The 24,810-nt window shown below is 38.0% G+C and overlaps 1 protein-coding gene across 1 annotated transcript; it reads left to right on the top strand.

Moving 5' to 3' along the window:
* Positions 1 to 1,310: 1,310 nt before the first annotated feature.
* Positions 1,311 to 22,509, top strand: Fmr1nb (FMR1 neighbor). The gene is made up of 7 exons (XM_032890460.1): positions 1,311 to 1,612; positions 3,389 to 3,484; positions 4,701 to 4,718; positions 6,823 to 6,960; positions 9,496 to 9,592; positions 21,663 to 21,754; positions 22,408 to 22,509. Exons 1-7 carry the CDS (start codon positions 1,342 to 1,344, stop codon positions 22,422 to 22,424), a joined length of 729 nt encoding a protein of 242 aa, XP_032746351.1. The 5' UTR covers positions 1,311 to 1,341; the 3' UTR covers positions 22,425 to 22,509.
* Positions 22,510 to 24,810: the final 2,301 nt, after the last annotated feature.

Below are 24,810 nucleotides of genomic sequence, written 5' to 3'. Positions count from 1 at the left end.
CTTTAAAGGTCCTTTGAGTAAAAAGGTAAGAGAATTAATGTGATTTGTCCATGAGACAGATTCTAGAGCTAGAAAGGGGGATGTAGATTGTATGAAGTATCTCATTTGAAATATGACACATTCAGATCTAGTAAGTGGAAAGGTTTCAAGTTCTTCAATTCTAAGTATACTAATAAACTATGTACATTTTTAATTATTCTAATTTTTAAAAAAATTTTGCTTCTATACTTTTGCATATTTGTAACTCAAATTTAGGGGTTATGGAAGGAAAATACCATTTTATTTCACTTATAATGTCTTACTATATAATTATCTATTGAGTATATGTCATATTGACTCTAGATGTTTCACATTCAGTACCACAAAAAAAACAACTTTCTACCACTACATAAATACTCCCTATGTCCAAGATGATAGTCACAAGCTACACAAGACAGGCAATCATTGAATTCTTGATGTGGAGACTATGATTAGGAAGCTGATTTTCTTAAGTTCATTGTATTTTAAATAATTAAAAATTTGTGTTTAGAAAGTCATTTTGGCTAATGTCTATTACATGTGACAAATTATAGTGACAATGACGACTATAGCACAAACAGGAATGTTAAGAGGAATTAGAAGCCTGATGAAATTTGTTATTTTAGTTATTTATTTTTGTTAATATACAATGAGTAGCAATGCTTCTAGTACACATACTACAAAACTCCTTCATGTATTAAGTAAACATTTACACATGTGCATAACATGGTAAGTGCAGTGGAAGTACATAAAACGCCATCCATCCAAAGGTTTAAAATCCAAAGGTTTAAAATGTGTGGAAGACTACAGAGGCAGGGAGCAGTGGGTGGATGGGTGGGGGAACATCCTCATAGAAGAAGGGGTATGGGGTATGGGATAGGGGGTTTATGGATGGGAAACCGGGAAAGGGGATAACATTTAAAATGTAAATTAAAATAATACCCAAGTTTTAAAAAGAAAAAAGAAAGAGGGAGGGAGGGAGAAAGGGAGAGAGAGAGAGAGAGAAAAGAGAGAGAGAGAGAGAGAGAGAGAGAGAGAGAGAGAGAGAGAGAGAGAGAAAGAGAAAGAAAAAAAAAAAGAAAGAGAGAAAAAGAGAGAGAGAAGAAGGAAGGAAGGAGGGAAGGAAGGAAGGAAGGAAGGAAGGAAGGAAGAAACGTCATAGATAGAATTGCTCAAATCTCGTGAGATCACCAACTGTTATGAGAGCTCAAAGTTCCATGAGAGTTTCAAGTCCCACGAGAGTTTAACTGCTGAGGTTCTGGGCTGCCCAAAAGCAGTGAGTTGTCACTGTCTCCTTAGGGTGGTTGGTTAGAGATCTGAGTCATGCCTTCAGATCTCAAACCAAGGCCAGGGAGGAATAGATCTAAAAGCCATTCTTACCGTGGAGCACATTATAAGATAATATCTGCTGATACTGGTAACAGAGGCCAGACTCTGAGTTCTGGCCATGGAAACAACATGGTCGGTGCCTCTCTGTTTGGCTTCTGGACTGCAATAAGTCAGTATCTACAAAATTTGTGGGCCCGAAGGCACATAGGCCTGCTTCTGCTTTTACTCTGGACTCTGGTGATCTTGTGCTATCTTGTGAACACTGGTGAGTGTTCAGTCTAGGCTAGAGAAGGGGTGGCAAGAACTTGGGAAATGTGAGGAAGATGAAGACAAGTTTGGGGCAGAGTGATGGGTTGGGCCCGGAGGGATTGGAGCAAAAGGAGAGTGATTGGGGTGCTAGTCAGTAGGGGTAATGGGGCCAAAGGTGGCAGGGCAAAACAGAGGGCTAAGTGGACTGATAAGGGGATAGTGAGGATTGATGGGATAAGTAAGGCACAGGAGTTGGGAAGAGGAGGGGTAGGGTTTGCGGGAGCATACGAATCAGTGCTGAGGGGATGGGTTGGGGATTCAGTGGTGAACTCTGGTCCTCTGAAACAAAAAGTGCTCTTAACTACTGAGCATTTCACTAGCACCTATAATAATAATTATCATATTATAATTATATAATATATTATAATATTATAACATATTAATATTAATAACATATCATTATATTATAATTATATAAATTAGCAGTATTATATCAACTATAATTGTAATAATCATAATTATAAACATGTACTTATACTTATATATTATTAAAATGTGCTATATTATTTTTCACTGTCAATAATATCAATAAAATTATGCTAATTATACTATTTGTATTATATCAATTATAATGAATAATAACACTATATTTTAGAATAATAAAAAGTAATGTTTTTATTATGTGGGAATGTATGTATGTGTGTGTGAGTAAATGGATGTTTGTGTATACATGGAGACTGCATATGGTGGTCAGAGGACAACTTTGTAGAAGTCAAGTCAGTTCTTTTCTTCCTACCTTTATACTTACCTTCCAAGGATCAAATATAGGTTGTCAGACTTGCTTGGCAAGTGCTTTTATCACGACTCATCTTGCTAGCACTAGATTATTTTATTTTGGCTTAGATTAGCTAATGATAACAAAAGGTGTGAGGGTACAAGAAAAGTGACATTTGGTTGTATTAATCTTAGAGGTATACTTCAGGGTTTTACTGGAAAATAATAACCCAGAGGTATAGTGTGCAAGGCCCTCCCTGGGTTTAATTTGAAGCATGAGAAAGAAAAAAATCATCAAACAAAACAAATAATAAAAAAAATGAAGAATTCATCAAAATGATTTAAAAATATTAGCAAATATATAGCTCTAATAATTCTAAGCAAATGATAATCATTGGAATGTTCTTTGAAATAAAAAATGAGTTAAAAATAGCATAAATGTTTTCCTAAATAATAATTGAGCCATATAATGGAATAACATCATAATTAAAGAGAGGGCTAGAGAATATTTTTCTTACATGGGAGAGAATTATGCAAATAAAACTAAAATTGAGTTCTCTGTAGTAGAACTAAAGAGGGCTAAGGAAGACTTTCTGTATCCCTGTGTAAGGACATCAAAGCAGTTTTCAAGACTTTGTACATAGGTTCTAATTTAGTTGGAATACATACTGTTTCTGATTTTTTTCTTTTTTGTTCCTGATTTTTCCATTGGTAGACCTTTAAACACTAGATTTAATTTTGTTAGGCAAAATTGTCATTTAAATCATTGTCTAGATGTCCAACAGTATGTGTGAGACAGTATGTAAAATATTTGCTAATTTTAATACTTTTTCAGTTTTGTAGCAGAACCACAATGTGATTATCAATGCTCTTTATGCTGTTACAGATTGAAATGCACCATCTATTATACTTCCATAATCAGTTTAAGCAAAGGTTAATTACTATTAAAGCTTAATTGAAAAATGACAAATGTTTATATGTACTGGGATTAATAATTTCACTTGTTAACACTTCTCAGACTCTCTGCCTCCAAGTGCGAAATTGTCCTTGCTCGATGACAGTGTAGAACTTGGACCTCAGTGGGACAGTATGTTGGACTTTTTCTTTCCAACAAGTAAGTGATCGATTTTTTTTTTAAACTTAAATGACCTTGTTTTAAAAACAGTAATTAAGTACTCAGGACAGAGTGGGCTTTCTCAGTATTGGAGCGGAACAGACCTACATTTGAGCCCTGACTCTGCCCTTTGCCTTAGACAAGATAATCTCTCTGGAATTGGTGTTTTCATCTTATAATGAAGATATATATCCCAGGAATTGTGAGGATAAAGTGGGACAATAATTGTAAGGCAAATGTGGCAGATTGAGGCTTAAATTCTCAATTTTGCTTAAAATACTTTTCCTTTAGAAATACTTAAAGCCTTTATAATATACCTGAGTGACATGGCCTGATTTAGTCACTGACCCAGTATTGTGAAGTTGATGTCTTCTGTGGCATTAAGCAGTGCCTCAATTATAGAATACAGGAGACGTTTCCCCCCTGCATTAATGACAGAGGTCAGGTATCTAGTCACATCGTTTGTGATTGTATATGGTGTTTTGTTGTTGTTTGTTTAGTTTTGTTTTAAATCAAATACATGATGGCCTTTGAGAATTATTAACCACAAAACATGCTTTATTTTGTACAGCATGTGGCCTCCTTTCAAAGGGAAGTTTCTCTTAAATTGTCATGATAAAGATTTTACTAAAACCATGTAGAATTCATTCTAAGAAAATCCGACCTACTTATCTAAGCACAAAGTTAAATCAATTGATGAATTCCATATCTCACTACTCCACTTTTCTGTGGGAAAAAAACTCTTAAGTTTCTCAAGTGGTTTCATCAAGTATAGACTAGCTATTGTAATACCCACTACCTATGAGAATAGCAAAATAAATGAGTTCTTAAATTAAAGCTACTGCCATAGTCAAGTTGCATGAATAAGAAAATGAGTCAGGGAAGGTGTTATATTAGATAGGCTAAAAGAAGGGCTTATTGAATATAACAAAAGTAAATGCCAGTTTAAGCTTTAGAGCTTTGAAAACAATCAGAAATAAACTGTCAGACACTTGCCTAGGATGGTTGCAGTAGTTCAAATACTGAAGAAGGCCTTGAAAATGCTTCAGATGAGATATGTTTACTTATTTATTTTTAATTTTAATTTTCCTAACCTAACACAATAATTTGAATCAAAATCAACTGTATAAAACTGTTTTTCCTCAAATCAAATAATTTCTTCTCCTTCCCTCCTTTTTTTCTTCTCTCCATTTCCTCCTTTTATTATTTTTGACAGGGACCAACATAGCCAAAGGTAATCTTCAAATTCTTTATGTAGTCAAGGATGATGTTAAACTTATGTTCCTTTTGCTTCTACCTTTCAAATTCGAGAATTAGAGCCACATGCTACCAAGCCAGGTTTTGTGTGGTATTGGGGAATCCAACCCAGGGTCATATATATTAGGCAGGCAGTTTATCAACTAAGCCACATTCCCAGTTGATTCACATATTTGAAAACACAGGATTAATAATTATCAATTGTACATGCTTTGAAAACAATAATTATGAATGACCTAATGGAAAGGAGATCTCTCTCTCTCTCTCTCTCTCTCTCTCTCTCTCTCTCTCTCTCTATCTACCTATATATATACATATATATATATGATGCATATACCAATTACTCTAAAATAATCATTACGCACACACTATATACTTACATAAGTATAGGTTTATTGTAAGGTCACTGAGCCCACAAACGTATACAATTATTGTGTGTCAGTTAAGGATACATTTTTATGATTCTGAAATGGTTTTTACATATCTCTCTCTCTCTCTCTCTATATATATATATATATATATATTTCTTAAGTCAGCCTTTTTAAAAGTAGCATACAAAGATTGGTTCCCATCTGTCATTTTCATCCTTCCTTTGTTTATTGCTCTTCTTTTCTGCTCTTATTCCGTTGCCTCTGTACCCCCTTTGCTTCATGTAATAAATACTATGTTTTCAACCATTGATTTTTATTGTTTTAATACTGTGTCTGTATGTCAGTATGTGATTATGTACATGTGTGTGCAAGTGCCCACTGAAAACAAAGGTATTGGATTCTTCTGGAGCTGGAGTTAAAAGCAGCTGTGAGCCACCTGACATAGATGCAAGGAATTGAACTCTAGTTGTCTGGTAGTGACACACTCTGAACCACTGAGCATCTCAATACCCCACTTATGTTTAGCTTATGTTTTTCTTCTTTTTCCCATTCCCATTCTCTTTACCCTGTCATAAGTCTCCTTTCTAGTTTCATACCCACCACATAGTTTTACACTGTTGTGTTTTATTTTAAAAAAAAGAAAGAAAGGGTCAGAATATGTTTGATAGAGTGAGATATGGTGAGGTGGAGGGGGTGCCTCCAAGGCCCCATGCTGAGAAATTTCTTCCCCCTGAGGAACCAGTATGGAATAGAGTTTATTTAGGGCATGGGGAGGGAAGTTGAGGAGGGAGTAGAGGCAGAAAAAGGCAGAAGGAGGGGGGAGAAATGGAGAGAGAGAAGAGGAGAGGAGAGTCCAGGCCAGAACACATGAAGAGACGGGGGGGGGGGTTGGGGGGGAGATAAGAGAAGAGAGGATAAGAGAGTAAGAGGGTAAGAGAGTGAGGAGAGGTCAAACAGCCCCTTTTATAGTGAGTCAGACATATCTGCCTATTGCCCGGTAACTGTGGGCAGAACCTAGAAGGAATGCTAACCCAACCCACAAAGATAGAAAAAATTAAATTATAGGATGTGTGTATGAGAGATGACATGTATGTAGCATTTGTGTTTCTGAGGTTGAGTTAATTTACTTGAATAATTGCTAGTTCCCTCTATTTTTCTGTAAATGTTGTGATTTTAGAATCACAAAAAGTATCCTTAACTGCTATTTAGTTTTTTCTTTGTTGTCTTTGGGTTACTACCTACCACCATGTGGCTTATAGGTCTTTTAAAACTATCTTACCAGGCTGGGGACTAAGTTCAATTCATAAACTATTTGCCCAGCATGCACAAAGCTATGAATATGAGCCACACCCCTGCATGAAGCTAGGCATGTGGTATCCATCTGTAATCCTAGCAGTGAAAAAAGGTTGAGGCAGGAGGATCTGGAGTTCAGGGTCATTTGTGGCTGGGGACCTGGTCTCAAAAAGATATCCCATTAGTTAGCAATTTGTATATTTCTACAGTTTACCCAGGATGAAAGTGTATGTTTAAATTACTGTGATAACTTTTGTTTTCTCATTTTAACTTTAGTGGTCCTCATTATTATTTATATTTTTAATGTACTGTTATGTTACATATTTGTCTCTTTTCTCCTGCTTTGTATTTATTTGATTGTGAAAGGTACTTATTCATCATGCTAACTATCCTTTCTTGAATCCCTGTCTCTGAAAGCATGCATCGTCAGGGACAATAAGGAGTTGGTGGCATGTAATAACCAGCCATATCTCAGCAAAACTGAATGTTTAAGTTCCAAGTGCTGTTTTTCATCATCTGGGACTGAAATCAAATGCCATGCCCCACTAAGGGATAGTAAGTAGATCCTGTCTCATTTATTTGATTTAAATACTGAAAAAAAAACAAGTAAAAAACATTTAAATAAGTGGGTTGCAAGGTTTCAAGTGTATCTTTAGATTTCCCAGATTAATATTTCTAAGGAATGCCCAACCCAAGATGAACAGCATTAATAAAAATTCTGAAGTAGTTCCCTCAAAGTTTTTGTTTAGTCCCTACATGATAACCATTCAGAATTAATATAACCTGTTCATTTGTTTCAGTCACTCTGTCTTTTTTCAAAGCATCTATACTCTTGTATGAGGTGTGACGCTCTTCCTGAGCGAAGGTACTATCAAGGTGTGAAAACAGAGGTGGAAAATTCAGGGAGAAGGCCTTGGCATGATGTTCTTTTTCTGTTTGGGCCCTGCCTCTAAATTATAAAGCTAGCAAGTGATTAAACCATTCATTAATTGCAGGAGAGCTTTCAGGATCTAATCTGTGTGGAGATTTTTTTTTCCTTAAAGATACACTTAGTGGTGAGTATCACAGTCTTTCAGGTTTTTCTAAAGCTGGTCAATTGCCAGCCAACACTTACTACCACAAAGAGAAATTCCTTCTCATTCACTGTAAAGAGTCGTAGATGACATACTTAGACCAAAAGAGAGATTAACAGGAGGAAAACCCTCACAAATATATTTGATCATAGGTTTATGTGACATTGAGCCTCTTTTGAATTAAGAGTTGATGATGCAAGGCAATGTTGAATATACCTTGGTTGAATATATTCTATGATGCATGGGCGCATGTGGAAATGATTGGACAAAAAGAGTTTGATTTAAGTGAGGAGATCTGAGGACGTATGACCAAACTCTTAACATCATCTCCTCACAGCATTCCTTCCTCTCAGGTACCTGCCTCAGGGCCTTTGAAATAGAAGTCCCATGAGCTATTAAGTCAAGGATTTCTTTTTGTTCTTTCTCACTCTTCCTGTCTGTGGATTTTGTTTTTTGTCTAATTGCTTGTTTTTGTTTTTTAAAGTGTGGTCTCATGAAACTCAGGCTTGCATCACATTTGCTGTTTAGCCAAGGCTAACAGGGCACTTCCCATTTTCCTATCTCATAACCTCAGACGTTCAAATTAGAGTCCTGTGCCATAGCAGCTAGCAGTTCAGAGGATGTCTTTATCTCCAATACTGAATTTAGGGGAAGATCAGAGTCCCAGTTTTGAGTTCATGGCTGGATTTAGGGAAAAGGACTTCTTTCTCTGACTTGTCTTGAGGGGAGTGAGGAGTAGGAGATAAGAAGCCACGAGAAAATCAGAACGAAATTTGATCTTTTTTTTTCTCTTGACTTCTAGTATGACTTTGACCTTTCTTTTTAGCAGATGATGACCTCGAATTTGCAATGAGATTACAAGCATGCTCTATTAGTTTAAGCCCATGGTGCTAAAGGTCACACCTCTGGCTTCATGCATATAGGCAAGCAAGCACACTACCAGCTACTGGGCCTTCAGGGCTACCTTGGAAGCTTTTCCTCTGGGCTCTCAGTTTCTGCTTAGTCCTAATGATACCAGTTTAGCATGTCTTAGTTTACCCTTTTATTCTCAGATTCTCTTCCTATGTAAAAATTTTCCCATGTATCTTGTGTTCAACAACTTGGCATATAGTAGTAGACGTGATTGTTTTCTGCTAGGAATCTTTATTAGCTTCTCTTTGTTCTGTCTCTTTTCGAATAATTCAACATAAATTTACCCTCTCAAGATTTTTAGGTCTTTCTGAAGTTAAAGAATATATCATCTTTTTTCTTACCTTCATTTGCTAGTGGGGACTGTTGGTGGACACTTGCTGTTGGTCTGGTGATGGATGGATTTGATGTGACAGAGCATTAAGAAATAATAACAGGATCCATGCAGAACAACATCTTAGATTTCAATTTAGAGCTCTTTGATGTACATCTAGTATTAAAGATGGAAATTGAAGCCTGATCATGAATATAGTGTTGCAGTTTTAATGTGTCACGTGGTACCTAGAATTTATTCATCAGTTTATTGTTTCTGTTATGTGTGAAGAAACAGTTGGTTCTTTTAATGGAGAAAATCGAGCCCTGACTTACAATTCCCCAATCACATTAGAATGCATTTCCAAGTGCATATGAGGTTAAAGTATGCTTATTCACCTGCACATTGTTGATGCCATGTTTGAGTGCTTTGTAATTTGGAAGTAAACACTGAAGAAGCCATTTCTTTCCCAAGTTAACTGTTCATACACTGATTTGTTCTTCAGATGCTCTAGGTTGCAGAACATATGGCCTTAGAACAAATACACTTAGGACTATACAAAGAATCCAGTATTAAGAATCATAAGTTGCCAAAGAAAGCAGCCTGCTTATTTTGTTTGAATATTGTTGGGGTCACATTTTGAAAGTAGCATTTAGTTGCTTTTCAAGAGCTCCTACCTGAAGCATAAAGAGATTCACATTTTATTTTACTTTCTTAACTTACAGTTTTTGAAATACTTCAGATTTACTTCTTTTGCCTAGTCATAAAAGTAACAGGATATCATTAAACCAACAGAGCCTACACAGATGCTCCGGCTGTTTGGATGTGTTATGATCAGCATGGTAATCCTGGGATTTCTGCCTGTGTACTGCTGTTCCCTTTGCCGGAGGAGGTAGGCAAACATAAGCCCTTCCTTGCTAATTGCTAACTATATGTGGGTGTTTATTCATATTTAAATATGAAGGGGTTATTGGGTTTCTTTTGGTTTTTGAGAAAACCTAAAAATAAAATTATCAAATTTTTCATTGGTTATTTTCCCCCACAAGTACAAGATGTACTGTTTAATAAGCTTTGTATATTTGACCATAAAACGAAATCCCAACTGGAAGGAAAAAAACCTCAGCAAACTGGAGATGTTGGTGCTGGAGACGGAGTTGGAGCAGTTAAGTGTAAATGAAAGAGATCGCTGGAAGTGTTTGGCTGCCACTGCTCTTCAGTCCTTGGCCATAAAACATTGATCTGTCTTTACAGGAAGTCATGCCAGATGGTTTTTGTAGACTTATACAACATCCCAATGGAAAACTAGCATTTGATGCTTGCAAATTTGTTTGTTTTTTGTAGATCTCCCCCCACTGCAGCGGGATGGGTATGAAGGTACATTGCAGAGCCAGAATGAGTATGAAAGTGTGAAACAGGGGAATACAGCTAAACGGGTTGTAGCCTGTCCTTTGCACGAGGTTCAGATGTCCCAATTCCTAGCACTGAAAAAATGCTAGGGATTTGGAAGCATAGTATTAGGGAAATTACATATTCGGGTTCAAGTACAGGGTCACGACAGACATGACTGCAAACAAGTGTCTCCTAAGTCCCCAGCCTTTTCCCTTTTTATTTCCAGTCAGGGTCTCATCGAGTTGCCTAGTCTGGCTTTGAATTTACTAAATAGGTCAGGTTAGGCTTGTACTTTTGTTTTTTCTCCCTCAGCCTCTGCATAGCTGAGATGATAGGCCTGTACCACAAGGTGCAACTTTCATACATAATTTGGAGTTTTTCTGTTAAATCATGGCATTTCAACTATTCCCACTTGCATCCAAGTCAATTCTTTTTCTCAGATCTCATTTAACTTCAAATTTTGAGTGGGTAATTTTCTTTGTGGTATATGCTTGTGCCTGTGTTTTCAACTAGGCTAGGGAATGCTAGCTGTTCTGGCCTATCACCCTCTGCTTTATGCACTTGAGACAGGCTGAGGTTCCAGGTACACAAAGCCATGTCCAGCTTCTTTGTTGTTGCTGTAGCTGCTAATGACCCAACCCAAGTCCTTGTGGTTGTATACCAAGTCCTCTTACTTGTGTGTGTGCTTTCTGTTCCATAGCCTTTCTCCACCTCTCTTTGTCTCTCTCTGTCTCTCCCTCTCTCTTTCTTTAAAGTCATGTCATCTTTTTTAAAAAAAGAAATATTTATGTGTTTAGTTGTGTGGGTGTTTTATCTGCATGCATGCTCACATACATGCCTGCACTGTGTACTTGGCAGGTGCCCAAGGAGGTATGAGGAGAGCATCAAACCTTCTAGGACTGGCATTATAGATGGTTGCAAGCTAACTTGTGTGTACTTGGAATCCAACCCATGTCCTCAGGAAAAGCATCCATCCTCTGCTCAAAAGTGACAAGAGGCAGTTAAAGCAGAGGATACTGAATTTTGTCCTCGGTATAATTGCTACTGAGTCTCCAGTTTATTTCTAGACTTGAGGTCAGATTTGATATAATCCAAGTACACAGAAATTCATGCCTGCTTGGACTAGTTGCAAATGCAAAAGAGAGGACAGAACAGAAGTGGAAAGCTTTATAAGTATTTGCTACTAAATAGCTTAATTAAACTTGCATATACGATGTGTTTTGAAATTCACTGCACCCTCAAGGTTGTGTAACACCTATATTTAGCCTCATTAATAGGGATCAGAAGCTTCACTAGGTTTAAGTGCCACTGATAGGCTTAAGAATGACTTATATGAAGAAGGAAAAGACCAAGTGGGTGGGGACAGAGAGAAGCAGAAGAGGAGAGCTCTAAAGGTGGCAGGGGTAGAAGGGTGGGGTCAGTGTGGGGAAGGGGTGAGCAGAGGATACTTGAATCACAACCATTAGATTAAGTGACAATGATAGTAGTATGAAGTAACAAATTCACTTTCTAATCTTGATCTGTTTTTAGTTTACATTCATGTGCAAGTGCTATTTCCGTTAGATGGTATATGACACTTAAAGATGTACCTGTACTTGGTAAGCTGAAGTTTCAAATATAATACCATGCTAGGTTAATTCAGATGAAGTACATTCTCATATTTTTCTTCATGCTGGATTAAATTTGTAATTTCATGTTAAAAATTTCAGAACATAGTCTGAAAATGATAGTTTCTTTATCTGACAATTAATAAAAATAGTTTTTTAAAGACTATATCTGATAAGTGATATATGGAATACCCATCCCATGTAAATCCATAAAATATCCATGTTCAGACCAATGTGCTGTGTGATTCTCACATTCTAATGTGGTTCTCATTATGATTATAGTCTTACTGTCACTTATTTTCTTAGAATGACTTGTAAAGAACTGGGAATAAATATATCAAAGATTGCGTTAAACTCATCATCGAATAAAGCAGAAAAGCATTTATGTATTTAATCCCTGTGTTTTTATGTTTCATTTTATCATACAATATAATCAGCAATACTTTTTGATAAGCTGTATGTAATAACTGGGCAATATTGGAAGGTTTGGAGTTCTTAGCATGATATTCATATAAACTCAGAAGAAATTAAATCTATAAATTTTAAAAGAATGATTCTTCTGTAGGAACTTTGATAAAATATGCCAGATGTCAATGTGGATGAAATGAAACTCTTGTAAGACTATGGAACTGAAATTCTATAAAGTCAGTATTTGCAAGGTATTCAGGATAAATTGTTCTGAAACAATAATATAAGCTCATTACATGAGGATTACAAGTGTAAGATGTTCCTGTCACAAGGAATCCCGCAGAAGTGTTTTGAGAATTCTGGAGTAGTAGACACTGTTAAAAAGAACAGTCTGATAGTCTGTTGCCAAGAAACTTAAACATTTTTTGAAGAATGCAGTGAGTGGCCCTTTCCCAAACCTCATGTTTGCTAACCTTTGGTTTAGTTATCAATGTTGACTGCTTTGTTCTTTTAACTTTCCTCCCTTGGATTTCTTTTTATGTTTTTTTTTCCTTCTATTGCTGGGCATCAAACTCAGGGCCTTGCTTATGCAAGACTAGTTCTCTGTCATTGAACTACATTTCTAGTGCTCCCTTTTAGATGTCTCATTTCTACCGCTTCTCTCCCCAATTTTCTTCTCATTTCTTAGAGATTATTAGAAGTACGTAATAGAACACTTAAAAATACCTGTGCCTTAATTCTGATCTTGCCACCAGTTACATGACTATTGAGCTTAAGTTTTTTGTATTGGTTATCTTACAGACTTGAGTTAGATGATTTCCAAGACTAAATTTAAGGTCATGTTACCATTATATAGATACAAGGTCATTGTACCATCACATTCTGAGTCTCAGAATGGGTACCTCTTAAATAGGAATCTTGAATTGCCAAGTGCTTTCATGAATTTGATATTCTTTCAACACCTTATGTGACATGAACTTATCTTCATCCTCTCCCAGCCATCTTGATTTAACACTGCAATAGTTCTTTTGTTTTCTAAGCTAGAACCTTGGAACCCTTTGTTGATTATTTCCCTTTCTTTATCTCACTATGCAATATCTGTTTGTTTAGGCTCCCTGCTCTTTCTTGTGTGTGTGTGTGTGTGTGTGTGTGTGTGTGTGTGTGTGTGTGTGTGGTTTATTTTTTGTTGTTTATTTATTTCGTGAAGGGTCTCTACAGACGTCAAAGCAGGCAGTGATCTGCAAAGAGGTGAGAATGAAAATTTAGTTCAGACTTTGTCAACCTGAATCAAAACTTCTAGAAAGGCTGATGGTAGGCAGTTGATTATAGACATATTTAAACAGTAGAATTTGGAAAAGGGCTTCCAGGCAACAATGACTCCTGCTCCAGCTGCACAATAAAGCATAAGCAAGTCAGTTTGGACATTTACCTGGAACGCTCATCTACTCACTCTTCTTCAGTCTAATTCCAAATTGTCCTTCTGATTCATCTCTTAAAAACAGTACTATTACTTGATTTCTGTAAATATCCAGTGCATTTCGACATATGTAGGAATTAGATCCCATGTTCAGTGCTATCAGGAACAAGTCGTGTTTATGAACATGCTGGTAAAGCAGTGATCACACTCCATTTTCTGAGGTTCTTGCTAAGCTACTGAAGGAAAAAGGGAAGGAAACTGTGTACACTCAAAATCCATACCATGCCAGTCAAAGCACCAGAAATGACCCACTCTTTTCAAAGGACTGTGGCCCTCAAAGTTGTCTATACTAGAAGAAATCTGTAATGGCAATACATCTTCTGATACTCCATCTGTATGTTTTGCCACAACAGATAAGCTGTTTTTATTTTTTAGTTTTTTTGGGGGGGGGCTTATACCAGATTTTAAGCTTGCTTATTTTTTATATGCCTTTAGTTAATTTGGCTAAGGGTTTATCAAGGTCATTGATTTTTCTCAAATAAATCTTTGTTTTATCTTGTTGTTGGTGGTAGCTGTTTATTTCTGTCTTACTGATTTCAACTCTGAATTTTATTATTTCTTCCCATCAACTATTTGTACTTGACTGTTCTTGTGTGTCATTAAGTTGCTAATATGAGATCTATGTTTTCTTTCATGTAGGCACTCAGTGCTATGAACTTGCCTCTTAGAATCATATCATTGTCGTTGTGTTTCATAGGTTTGGGTATGTTGTGTTTCCATTTTCTTTCAATTCTAAAATGTTTTTCATTTCCTTCTCAATCTTTCTTGACCCATTTTTCACTTAGTATGAGCTGTTCAGTTTCTATGAGGTTGTATAGTTTCTGTTGTTTTCTATTGTTCATAGCCAGCTTTAGTCCATAGTGGTTAGATAGAATGTTTTCTTCTATGTGTTGAGACTTGCTTTGGGTCTGCATATGTTGTCTTAGTTAATTTTCTCTTAGGTGTGATAAAACACCATGACCAAAAGCAACTTGGGTGGTGTTGCATGTAATATTAAAAATTAATCCACACCATCACCAGCAATTCTTTATCTAGTACGGTGGTCTCCCCACCTCCATAGTCCCAAAGAGGTGGCTGGCCAACTTGTAGTTTACTTGCTGCAGAACCTGCTCGCATTCCCAGTCATCTCTCCCTGCGATTAGCTGATACAAATCCCCGGAACCCAGTGAAATCAAAACTGTAGAGGCTTGTAATTTATCAGTCAGATTTATATTAGTAAATTCTCAACCCACAAAATACCCACACAGTGAACTCAGAGCCAATTGATATTGATATAAGCTGCCCACTTAGACTGGATAAATTGTCCCACATTATTCTATCCCTTCTATAATATTCATAGCTACCTGTGGCTATTTAAAGCCATGTGGATAAGGTTCGTCCCCTTCTTCCTCCATGTTCTCTGTCTTTCTGTCTTCTCTGTCCCTATCTATCCCCTTTCTAAAACTCTCAGCCCACCTTCTTTTCCACTGCCCAATCACAAGCCTTGCCTTACCTTGTGCCTGCCCTCACCTGCATAGAGACAGCAATCCACAGGTCCAGGACAGTGATGGGGATCAGAGCAGCAACTCAATAAAAATCCTGGAGGCAGGGGCGAAGGAAGAATGCTTGCACCTCACAGTTCACCCAGCTTGCATTTGATACCACCCAGGACCACCTGACAAGCACCTATGGTAGCACTACCCACAGTGGGCTGGGGCATCCTACATCTAACATTTATGTATTTATTTATTCATTTTTATTATTATTTTTATAGTTTTACAGTCCAGGCTTTACCCCCTCCTAGTCCATCCTTCCATAGTTCCTCATCCTATTCCTCCTCCCTGCTGTCTCCAAGAAGATGTCTCTTCCACTACTAGGCGTCCCTACTACCTGGGCCTCAAGTCTTTAGAGGATTAGGCATGTCTTCTCCCACTGAGACCAGACCATGCAGTGCTTTGCCGTGTCTATGTCTGGGGCCTCAGACCAGCTAGTATATGCTGCCTGGTTGGTGACTCAGTGTCTCAGGGGTCCTGGTTAGTTGAGACTGGTGATCTTCCTATGGGGTCACCCTCCTCCTCAGTTTCTTTCAACCTTTCCCTAATTCTACGTAGGGGCCCCTGACTTCACTCCATTAGTTGGAGTGTAAGTATTTGTATCTGTCTCAGTAAGATGCTTGTTGGGCCTCTTGGAGGACAGCCATGCTAGGCTCCTGTCTGCCAGCACACTATAGTAATAGTGTCAGGACTTGGGGCCCCCCCTTGAGCTGGATCCCAATTTGGGCCGGTCACTGGACCTCCCTTCCCTCAGTCTCTTCTCCATTTTTGTCCCTGCAGTTCTTTTAGACAGGAACAATTCTGGGCCATAGGTTTTGACTGTGGGATAGCAACCCTATCCTTCTTTTTGATGGCACTTTATCTAAGGACCCTCCCTTTGAGTCCTGAGAGTCTCTCACCTCCCAGGTCTCTGGTACATTCTAGAGGGGTCCCCCCCGCCCGTTGCATATTTCCAGTCATTCTGCTGGTCTTCAGGGCTTCCCTTCTGTCCCTCTCAATACCTAATCATGTTCCCCTTTCCCCTCCCCCTCTCATCCAAGTCCCTTCATTGTCCCTCTTCCTCCTGTGATTGCTTCTTCTCCCTCCCAAGTGGAATTGAAATATCCATACTTGGGCCCTTCTGCTTGTTAATTTTATTGAGTTTTATAGATTGTATCCTGGATATTCTGTACATTTTGACTAATATCTACTTATTAATGAGTACATACCATGCATGTCCTTTTGGGTCTGAGTTACCTCACTCAGCATGATATTTTCTAGTTCCATTGATTTGCCTGCAAAACTCATGATGTCCTTGTTCTTAATAGTTTTATAGTGTTTCATTGTGTAAAGGAACCACATTTTCTGCATCCATCTTCCACTGTGGGACATCTGCATTGTTTCCAGCTTCTGGCTATCACAAATAAAGCAGATATGAACATAGTGGAGCATGTGCCCCTGTGGCCTGGTGGGGCATCTTTTGGGCATATGCCCAATAGTGGTATAGCTCGGTCTTCAGGTAGATCTATTTCTAATTTTCTGAGGAACCTCCAGACTGATTTCCAGAATACTTGTACCAGTCTGCAATCATACTAACAATGAAGGAGTGTTCCTCTTTCTCCCATCCCTTGCCAGCATCTGCTGTCACCTGAGTTTTGATCATAGCCATTCTGACTGGTGTGAGGTGAAATCTCAGGGTCTTTTTGATTTACATTTCCCTGATAACTAAGGACTTTGAACATTTATTTAAGTGCTTCTCTGCCATTTGAGATTCCTTTGTTGTTGTTGTGAATTCTGTTTAGCTGGATACTCCATATTTTGATTGGGGGTGTTTTTTTTCTTTGATGTTAACTTCTTGAGTAGTTGTTGTTGTTGTTGTTGTTGTTGTTGTTGTTGTTGTTGTTGTTCTTCTTCTTCTTCTTCTTCTTCCTCTTCTTCTTCTTCCTCTTCCTCTCCTCCTCTTCCTCTTCTTCCTCTTCCTCTTCTTCTTCCTCCTCCCCTTCCTCCTCCTCCTCTTCATAATCATTTTATTCATTTACATTTCAAATGTTATCCCTCTTCCCAGGTTATCACTTCATAACCTCCCCATCCCCCCTCTCCCTCCTCCCCTTTGCCTCTGTGAAGGTGCTCCTCCACCCACCGACTCCCCTCTTATTGCTCTAGCTCAAGCATCCCCCTGTGCTGGGGCATCAAACCTCCACAGGACCAAGGGCCTCCCCTCCCATGGATGTCAGATAAAGCCATTGTCTGCTACATATATATCTGGAGACATGCATCCTTCTGTGTATACTCTTTGGTTGGTGGTTTAGTCTCTGGGAGCTCTGGGTAGTACAATTAGTTGATATTGTTCTTCCTATGGGGTTGTAATCCCTTTCAGCTCTTTCAGTTCTTAAATCTTTTGCCCATATTGGACTTGGTTTCTTTTTGTTGTTTTCTACCATTTTCTACCTATGCCTACAGTGACTGACTTCAACTTGTTGAAATTATCAGCTTATGAATATGCCATTTAGGATATACAGAACAAATCATTTTACCCCTAATTTCTTTGTTGTGTATTTTCAATAAATATGAGAGAGAATATTCAACTTTTACATCAGAAGTCACTGTAAATTATATCGTCAGTGTTTTGGGGTTATGGGAAAGGAAGCATACTGACACCACTACCTTCAGCAGCCTGAGAAGTTTACCAAATGATTTTGGGATCATAACGCAGGCCAAACCAGGATATATGTCTCTGATGCTGAAAAGAATTTCAGGACTAGATAGTTTATGAATCACAATTGTGGATTTTATTGAAGTTATTTTAATAGTCGTTCGGAGCAACAGGACAAGGAGAGTAAACAGGGCTGATAAGAAAGTAAGACTGAAGGCATCTGACAGCATAGCATGGCTGTGCATTCTGTATAGGTTCTGGGACTTGTTAGTGTTCTGTTTTTATTTTTTTTTACTATGTAGCTCTGGCTTACTTGGATTTTGATAGCTTTGTAGACCAGGTTAGCCTGGAACTCACAGAGATCCACTTGTCTGTGCCCCTAGAGTGTTGGCACTAAAGGCATGGAAATGTATCATGCACCAGCAAGGCAAGTTTTTATAGTAATCATATATAGTATTGTTTTGGTGGGTTTCAAGTTTGCTATCTTATCACTGGGTGGTCTCTAAGAGGCCTCTGGTAGGATAAAAGTTAATAAGGTAAAAGTTGAGCATACAAATATACAGGAAAGTAAACAAGGTGAAGATTTTCTTTTCAGAATTTCAGACAGTGCTTGGGAAAGTAAGGCCCTATAGTCAGGGTGTTATACACTCAAAACTTAAGGCTGGGTCAGTTCTATTTTAACATAAAATACCTATATATGGAAAGAATATTAACTTTATGCCAGCACCCTTTATAGCAGGTAGTAATTGTGCTAGAATTCTTTCTTAGCTGGCAAGAGGCTCCAATAGTACTTTAGGATGTGGGGATCTAATCATGCAGGGCTCTAATCATACATACCCTGTCTTTTATTCAGTCATAGTATGACCAGTTAGTGATAAGGATGAACTGAAAACCAAGTCCCTTGAAATATAGATGGGTTAGTGTTCTCCCCCCTGTATGTATGTATGTATGTATGTATGTATGTATGTATGTATGTATACATGTTTCTGTGTGTGTGCACACATGTGCATATGAGTGTGTATTTGCAGAGGCCAGAGATCAAGTGCTTTGATCCCTTATCAGCTTATCTTTTGATACAGTGTCTCACTGCATGCAGTAGTCTCTGGAAATCCACTTATCTCCCCTCCCCTCATTAGTGTTATAGATAAAAGAGACCATATTTGGCCTTAAAAATATTTGTTTTATTGTTTTTGAGATTTTCATACATGAGTATTGTTATGTCATTCCCACTCTTCATTCTTCCCTTCTAATCTTACCCCTTGTTCCCCATGCCCACCCAACTTTATGACCTCTTTTATATTACTGTTGTTATAAGTCACACACACATGGTCAAAACACACACACACACACACACACACACACAGACACACACACACACACACACACACACAAATGCAACCTGCTGAGTGCATTTAGTGTACTGTTATGTATGTGTGTTTAGGGCTGAACATTTGGGACTGGATAACCTATCAGGACTTTTCCCTGGAGAAGGCTAATTCTCCAGGGAAATAAGTAATTGACTGTGGTTTGTTTGCTTGCTTGCTTATTTGTTTCCTTGTTTGGTTGTTTGTTTATTTGTGCTTTTTATTTGTGGACCTTGCTAGATTTCCTCTGTCAACTTTCAAATGCCATCTGGTGTTATCATCGTGCAGGTTTTGTTTAGACATCCATATTGTTAGGATTTCATGCTTGGCTCTTTTACGTGGGTGTTGGGGACCAAAACTCAGGTCTCTTTGTTTGTGTGGTATATATTTTTAATTACTTGGCCATTTCCTCAGCCCTCAGTAGGTTTCAAATATGACTAAGTCATATTTTCCTTGGTAGCAAAGGTGAAATATAGTTCACCAAATTTAAAATAAACCACATGAATAAGTGACACCTGGCCATTTATGATGAAAAGTAAGATATATTCATGTTACAGAATCTGGAGACTTATATAAGCCTTAATTTCATTAATTTCTTATCTATAATTCTGGATGTCTAAAAATTCTATAAACCTTAATAATTTTTCTAAGTCATTTTAAGCAACAGATGCTGATCTAATTTGAGATGTTTTATTCTACTCTTATTTACTGCTTAGAATGAATGTGCATATGTTTTATTGTAGAAATGTTAATGTATTTTATTATGAAATGCTTCCCAAAGCTCCTTGGAAGTGTCAAACAGTAAACAGCAAATCACATCATGCTTCTTTTTTTTTAAAAAAAAAGACTTATATTATACATAACTGGCTATAATAGATAGAGAACTATGGAGTTTTAGTTCTTCCCTTCCCTGAGACTGCAGTTAACAACATAACAACATAAAGAGGTAATAGGTAAATCATATAAATATATTTTTAGCCTTCACTCACTGTTTCATTTTATACCTGGAGATGTTTTTGTGATTAATTGGAGGAAGAGTGTTTCTTCCCTTCTCATCTATCTTACCTACTGGAGCTCAGTGACAACCCAGTAATGTAGCTTCAGCTAAGAAGACTGAGCATTACCTTCAAAGCCATCCTTTCAAGACGGCTCTATTTATCCCTGGCTCCCACATGCTCAGAGCCTAGTTGCTCTGGACACTTTTGGGTGGCTTGATGTTCTCTTCCCTATGCTGCTTAGCAGTGAGGGAAAAGGATGGGGAATCTGTTACGTTCTCTTTCTAATCTTACAAGCTAACCTTTTCTCTCTCTCCTTTGGGTTTCCCTACATAACCTCTGCCATGAAAACTACTTTTGCCCCTATTTCATGTGTGTTTAGTTCTTTAGAAACCAAGAGCTCTATAAGCAATAATAAATATTTCTTGATAAAAATGAACTAATATTTCTAAGGTAATGTTCTCTCCTCAAGGAGTCACATGCCCAGATTGGAGAAAGTTATAGGTTAGCCCAGAGGTAGAAAAAAATGTACTTTATTTTCTAGGTCTGGATTTGAATCCTGGCTCATTAAGTAATTTGGCAACCTTACTTTCCTTATTAGTGTCTCAGTTTATCTCCAAAGCAGAAATGATAGAGCTAGTGCCTGTGTTTGTCATCAGGAAAATTAAATGAGATTCTAGGTACAAGTATTATCATATGGACTATATAATTAAAAGGTCATGGATGTGAGGGAGTGGACATTGGAGAGTTTTGGAGGAAGGAAAGGGGAAATATGTAATTATATTTTAATTTAAAAATTATAAAAGTTAAATAAGGACATTCATACGTATAAAGGCATTAGTGATATACTTTGTAACACGCCTGAGGGTAGTGTGTAATAGGTGGTGCATGATGATACTTGGTAAAAGTGCTAGTTTAATAATTTCCAAATAAGGGGTTGGGGATTTAGCTCAGTGGTAGAGCGCTTGCCTAGAAAGCGCAAGGCCCTGGGTTCGGTCCCCAGCTCCGAAAAAAAAAAATTTCCAAATAAGAAATCCAGTACCTTCTAGGATTTTTGTGAGAATTAAATGAGATAAACTATATGAGGTATCTGGGCAAGATTTTGGCACATCATGTCCTCGTTGCTAAAATGACCCCAAAAGTAAGTATAAAAGAATGCTTTGGAAATTGTAATAATAATGTAGTATTAACCATTACTACTGATTTGATGGTCATAGGATAGGGAATTCTTTCTGGAATAGGAGTAAAAAGGAAGGTGTCCTAGATTAAAAAATATGTAAGGAGGTTATCAAGTAGGTAGCATTCATGTTACAGAGGAATTTGATGCCACATCGATTGTGGAGGAACATATAATCACAGTGATTAGTGAGCACGATAGTGTGTAGTGATAAATTTGAAGGAGCCAAATGAAGTACATTTCTTTTTCGAATGAGGTAAAAAAAATCAAGACAGGAAAGTTTAGTAATGTGGGCACATAGTGCAGCAGCTCTCTTACTACTGTTGAGAAGGAAAGGTGCATTTGAACTTTACATATTGTAACATGGTTTAATATTTTAAGGAAGAAAATGAACAGGATAGTGAAGGTTTTGAAGAAACAGAAAGCAAGACTGAAGAAGGAGCCGAAAGGAAGGATGGTGTCAGAAGAGAGAGGTAATAGGAGGAGCAGGAGGCCAGAGTAAACTGATGGGAGCATAGAAAGTCAAAACCCTCACTGATGTTGGTAACTTTATATGTCCATGATCAATGTATTTGACTGGCACTTTTGCAGGAAAATATTTCAGAAAGTTTATTACCTGAAACTGCGACAACTAGGGATCTTTGGATGACAATAAAGTAGTGAAGAGAAGTATCAAAATGCTTTGCTAAAGAATAGTTTCTTTATTCACAGTAAAAAAAGAAATGGAATTGCCCTGTTTTGACTCTAATTCTCAGTGCTATTTGATAAATAATTATGGCCACAGTTACCAATGTGTCTTGAGCATAGCACTTACCTGAGGAAAGGCTGGCACACCTTTAAGATTTTATTTGAGTCCATGGGATGTGATTAGGAGGTGAGGTCTCCTTTTCCAACTCCTTCTAATATTGCATTGTGCATATTTAAGGAGCAGGTAGTATAAGAAACAGCTGAAAGTACAAAATGAGATCCATGTGCTTATCAGACTCTTAAAGTACACGTCAATCAGCATATACAGTTTTATTAGTTTGAAAATTGTGTTGCTGTCATTTACTTTTATAATAGATTATGATATATGTGTATATTAGTCCTTTCAAGTTGCTTAACTCTATTCTCTTTTCTCTCATAGCTTTACTTTCTGGTTGAGAATGCAGATTAGAAGAGACTTTTCTTATCATCTAAATCCAGTTTAGAAAGTCAATTTTTCGTTTTATTTTCCTATCAAAATAAAATTCTATTGCATGCACCACATCAGAATCTGGATTATATTTGTTGTTTTTGTTGTTTTTTTAAAGTAGTCCTATTGGGACCAGAGAAATGGCTCAGTGATTCAAGTGCCTACTGTGTAAGCATGAGAATCTGAGTTTGCCTCTTGAATACTCAGAACTATGGGTTGGCTGGACATGCTAACTTCAGCACTGTTGGGGAGGGAGGAACTTGGAGACAGTCACTAGAGCCTGCTGGCTATAAGTCTACCTCCAGTTCAGTGAGAGGCCCTGCCTTAAGGGAAAAAGGCCAAAAGTGATAGAACATGACACCTGAAACTCCTTTGTTGGCCTCCTCACATGCATAGGGTGTGTTTATCCACATGCCTCCAACACATATATCACACATACCAAAATAAAACTTTAGATCATTATTTCTTTATAAAATTAACTCTAACCTGTGGGCCCATGTTTTGCCTGGCTGCTGGGGTATGTGAGTGCCTCTGGAGCAGATGTAAGGCAGGGGTACTAGGGTACATTCCATCCTCACTGCCATCAAGATGTTGGGCTTGTGGGACATGCCAACGTCCCATCTCAGGTGAGGCAGAATGAAGCCTAACATGGCGACTCCAGAGCCTGTCTCTCCTGGTATAATGGTGCAGGCTGAGGCTGAGGACACCCAGATGCTAGGAACTGGGACAAGTTGAAAATGGGGGTGGGGTGGGGGCTCTGGCCGGTTATGATCCCAAGGTTGGGAGTTGGGGGAATCCAATTAGTTTAGGGTGAGTATCAGAGGGGCCTTCTGCTGGAGACTTAGGCAGTGAGGCTCTTTAAGACCACCCCCATCCTCCATGTCGGTTCTTGATTAGAAAGACAGTTTTTACTTGTCCAAACTGTTTATTCATCTTGGAAAATGGGTGCGTACAACTTACTCGGGGTGGACCAGAGATTAGATACCTTTTGCAAGAAGGAATGTCCAGGAAGGGAAGTTTATTGGCCAAACACTGTTGGCGGGGGCATCTAGATACCTCATTAGCATGGAGAACTCTGGGCTCCATGCTATGCGACCAATTGCCATGGTCTAATCTTAGTAAGGTGTCATGGTCACATGCTCCAGGAGAGGAACCTGGTGGGGAGCAGACTCAAAATTATGAGAATTGCTGGGGTTCCTTAATCTACTTGACTTTACCAGTTTTTCTGTCTGGTGACACAGTTCCAGTGCCCCACAACTCCTCCATTTTCTTTTTATAAAGGGGAGGTGTCATTGGAGTGACTGTCTCATGTTATAATACAAATTTTGAATGGGGTGTGGCGTAAGCACTAAAACACAAGACAGGCCAGAAGGGTAATGAAACATAAGCTAGAGGGGTAGTGAGGGGTGGGGGCTGGGAAGACAAGGGATATTGAACCAATTAATTGCTCAGTGGATTGAAATTGAGAGTGAGTTTGTACAGAGTTTGTGAAGGTATTAACATTGGTCTTAAAACACTTGGTTGATCTACATAGATAAAACGTTTTCCTTACTATCATGTAAGTTCCTCAAGTTTGGTAGCTATTAGGTTATGGCAAGAGAGCTCATCTGTCAATGGATGGAGCCAAGGTTGTCATTTGTGGATCTCAGCATCTGCTTCTCCGGAAATTCTTCAGTCACGTGATGCATTTGGACACAGGCAGCTTCATGGCTCCAGGCATGTCCAGTGAGGTGGTGGCTGTTGCCTGTTCCAGTGCTATCTTTACCCTTTTTGTAGAGATAGGCATGTGAGATAGTCATAATAGGGGAGCAGAACCCCAGCAGGGGGATGTCTGTATAGGGGGAATGTTGTATTGTTAAGCCTGTAACAGTTTGATTGGGAGCCCTTTGGTGTGGTCTGTTGTCATGGTCCTAGAAAAAATGCTTGGGTTTTGAAGGAATCTTAATCCTGGAAGGAATCCTTAAGTGGGCAGTTACCTGTGTTGTATTAAGGAAAGCAGAGGGAGGAGTTGAGACTTTATCTGCTTTAGGTAGCTGAGAAAGAAAATACCATGTTAATCATGTGTCTGGGAAAGGCAGTAACAGCTTGTTTGTAAAAAGAATTGGCTTAAGTAGATAGTATTATTTTATTAAGAATTAAATAATGGTTATTAACATAGTTTGACCTGTGGGAGGTAGATTAAATATGATTTTTGAAGCTTAAAAAATTTAAACAAATTGAAAAATCCTAGAACAATTTTGGGTTAAAAAGCATGAATGTTGTATCAGGTGTTCCTGTTAGGGAGAAAAATAAGAATTTAAATAAAGAATGAAAATTTTGGGTTTACAGGTTTTAGATGTGTTTCCCCCCCACTGA

This window comes from Rattus rattus, chromosome X (genome assembly GCF_011064425.1).
Source record: "Rattus rattus isolate New Zealand chromosome X, Rrattus_CSIRO_v1, whole genome shotgun sequence".
NCBI classification, from domain to species: domain Eukaryota; kingdom Metazoa; phylum Chordata; class Mammalia; order Rodentia; family Muridae; genus Rattus; species Rattus rattus.
Note: the sequence above shows the minus strand (reverse complement) of the source record. Positions and strands in the feature narration are given on the sequence as shown.

Bases quoted from the DNA above. Each gene is read 5' to 3' on its own strand.
- Fmr1nb (XM_032890460.1), top strand. From the start codon at position 1,342: ATGCCTTCAGATCTCAAACCAAGGCCAGGGAGGAATAGATCTAAAAGC. The intron at 6,961-9,495 runs GTAAGTAGATCC...TTAAACCAACAG, and splicing joins CCATGCCCCACTAAGGGATA to AGCCTACACAGATGCTCCGG. The intron at 9,593-21,662 runs GTAGGCAAACAT...TAATATTTTAAG, and splicing joins TGTTCCCTTTGCCGGAGGAG to GAAGAAAATGAACAGGATAG.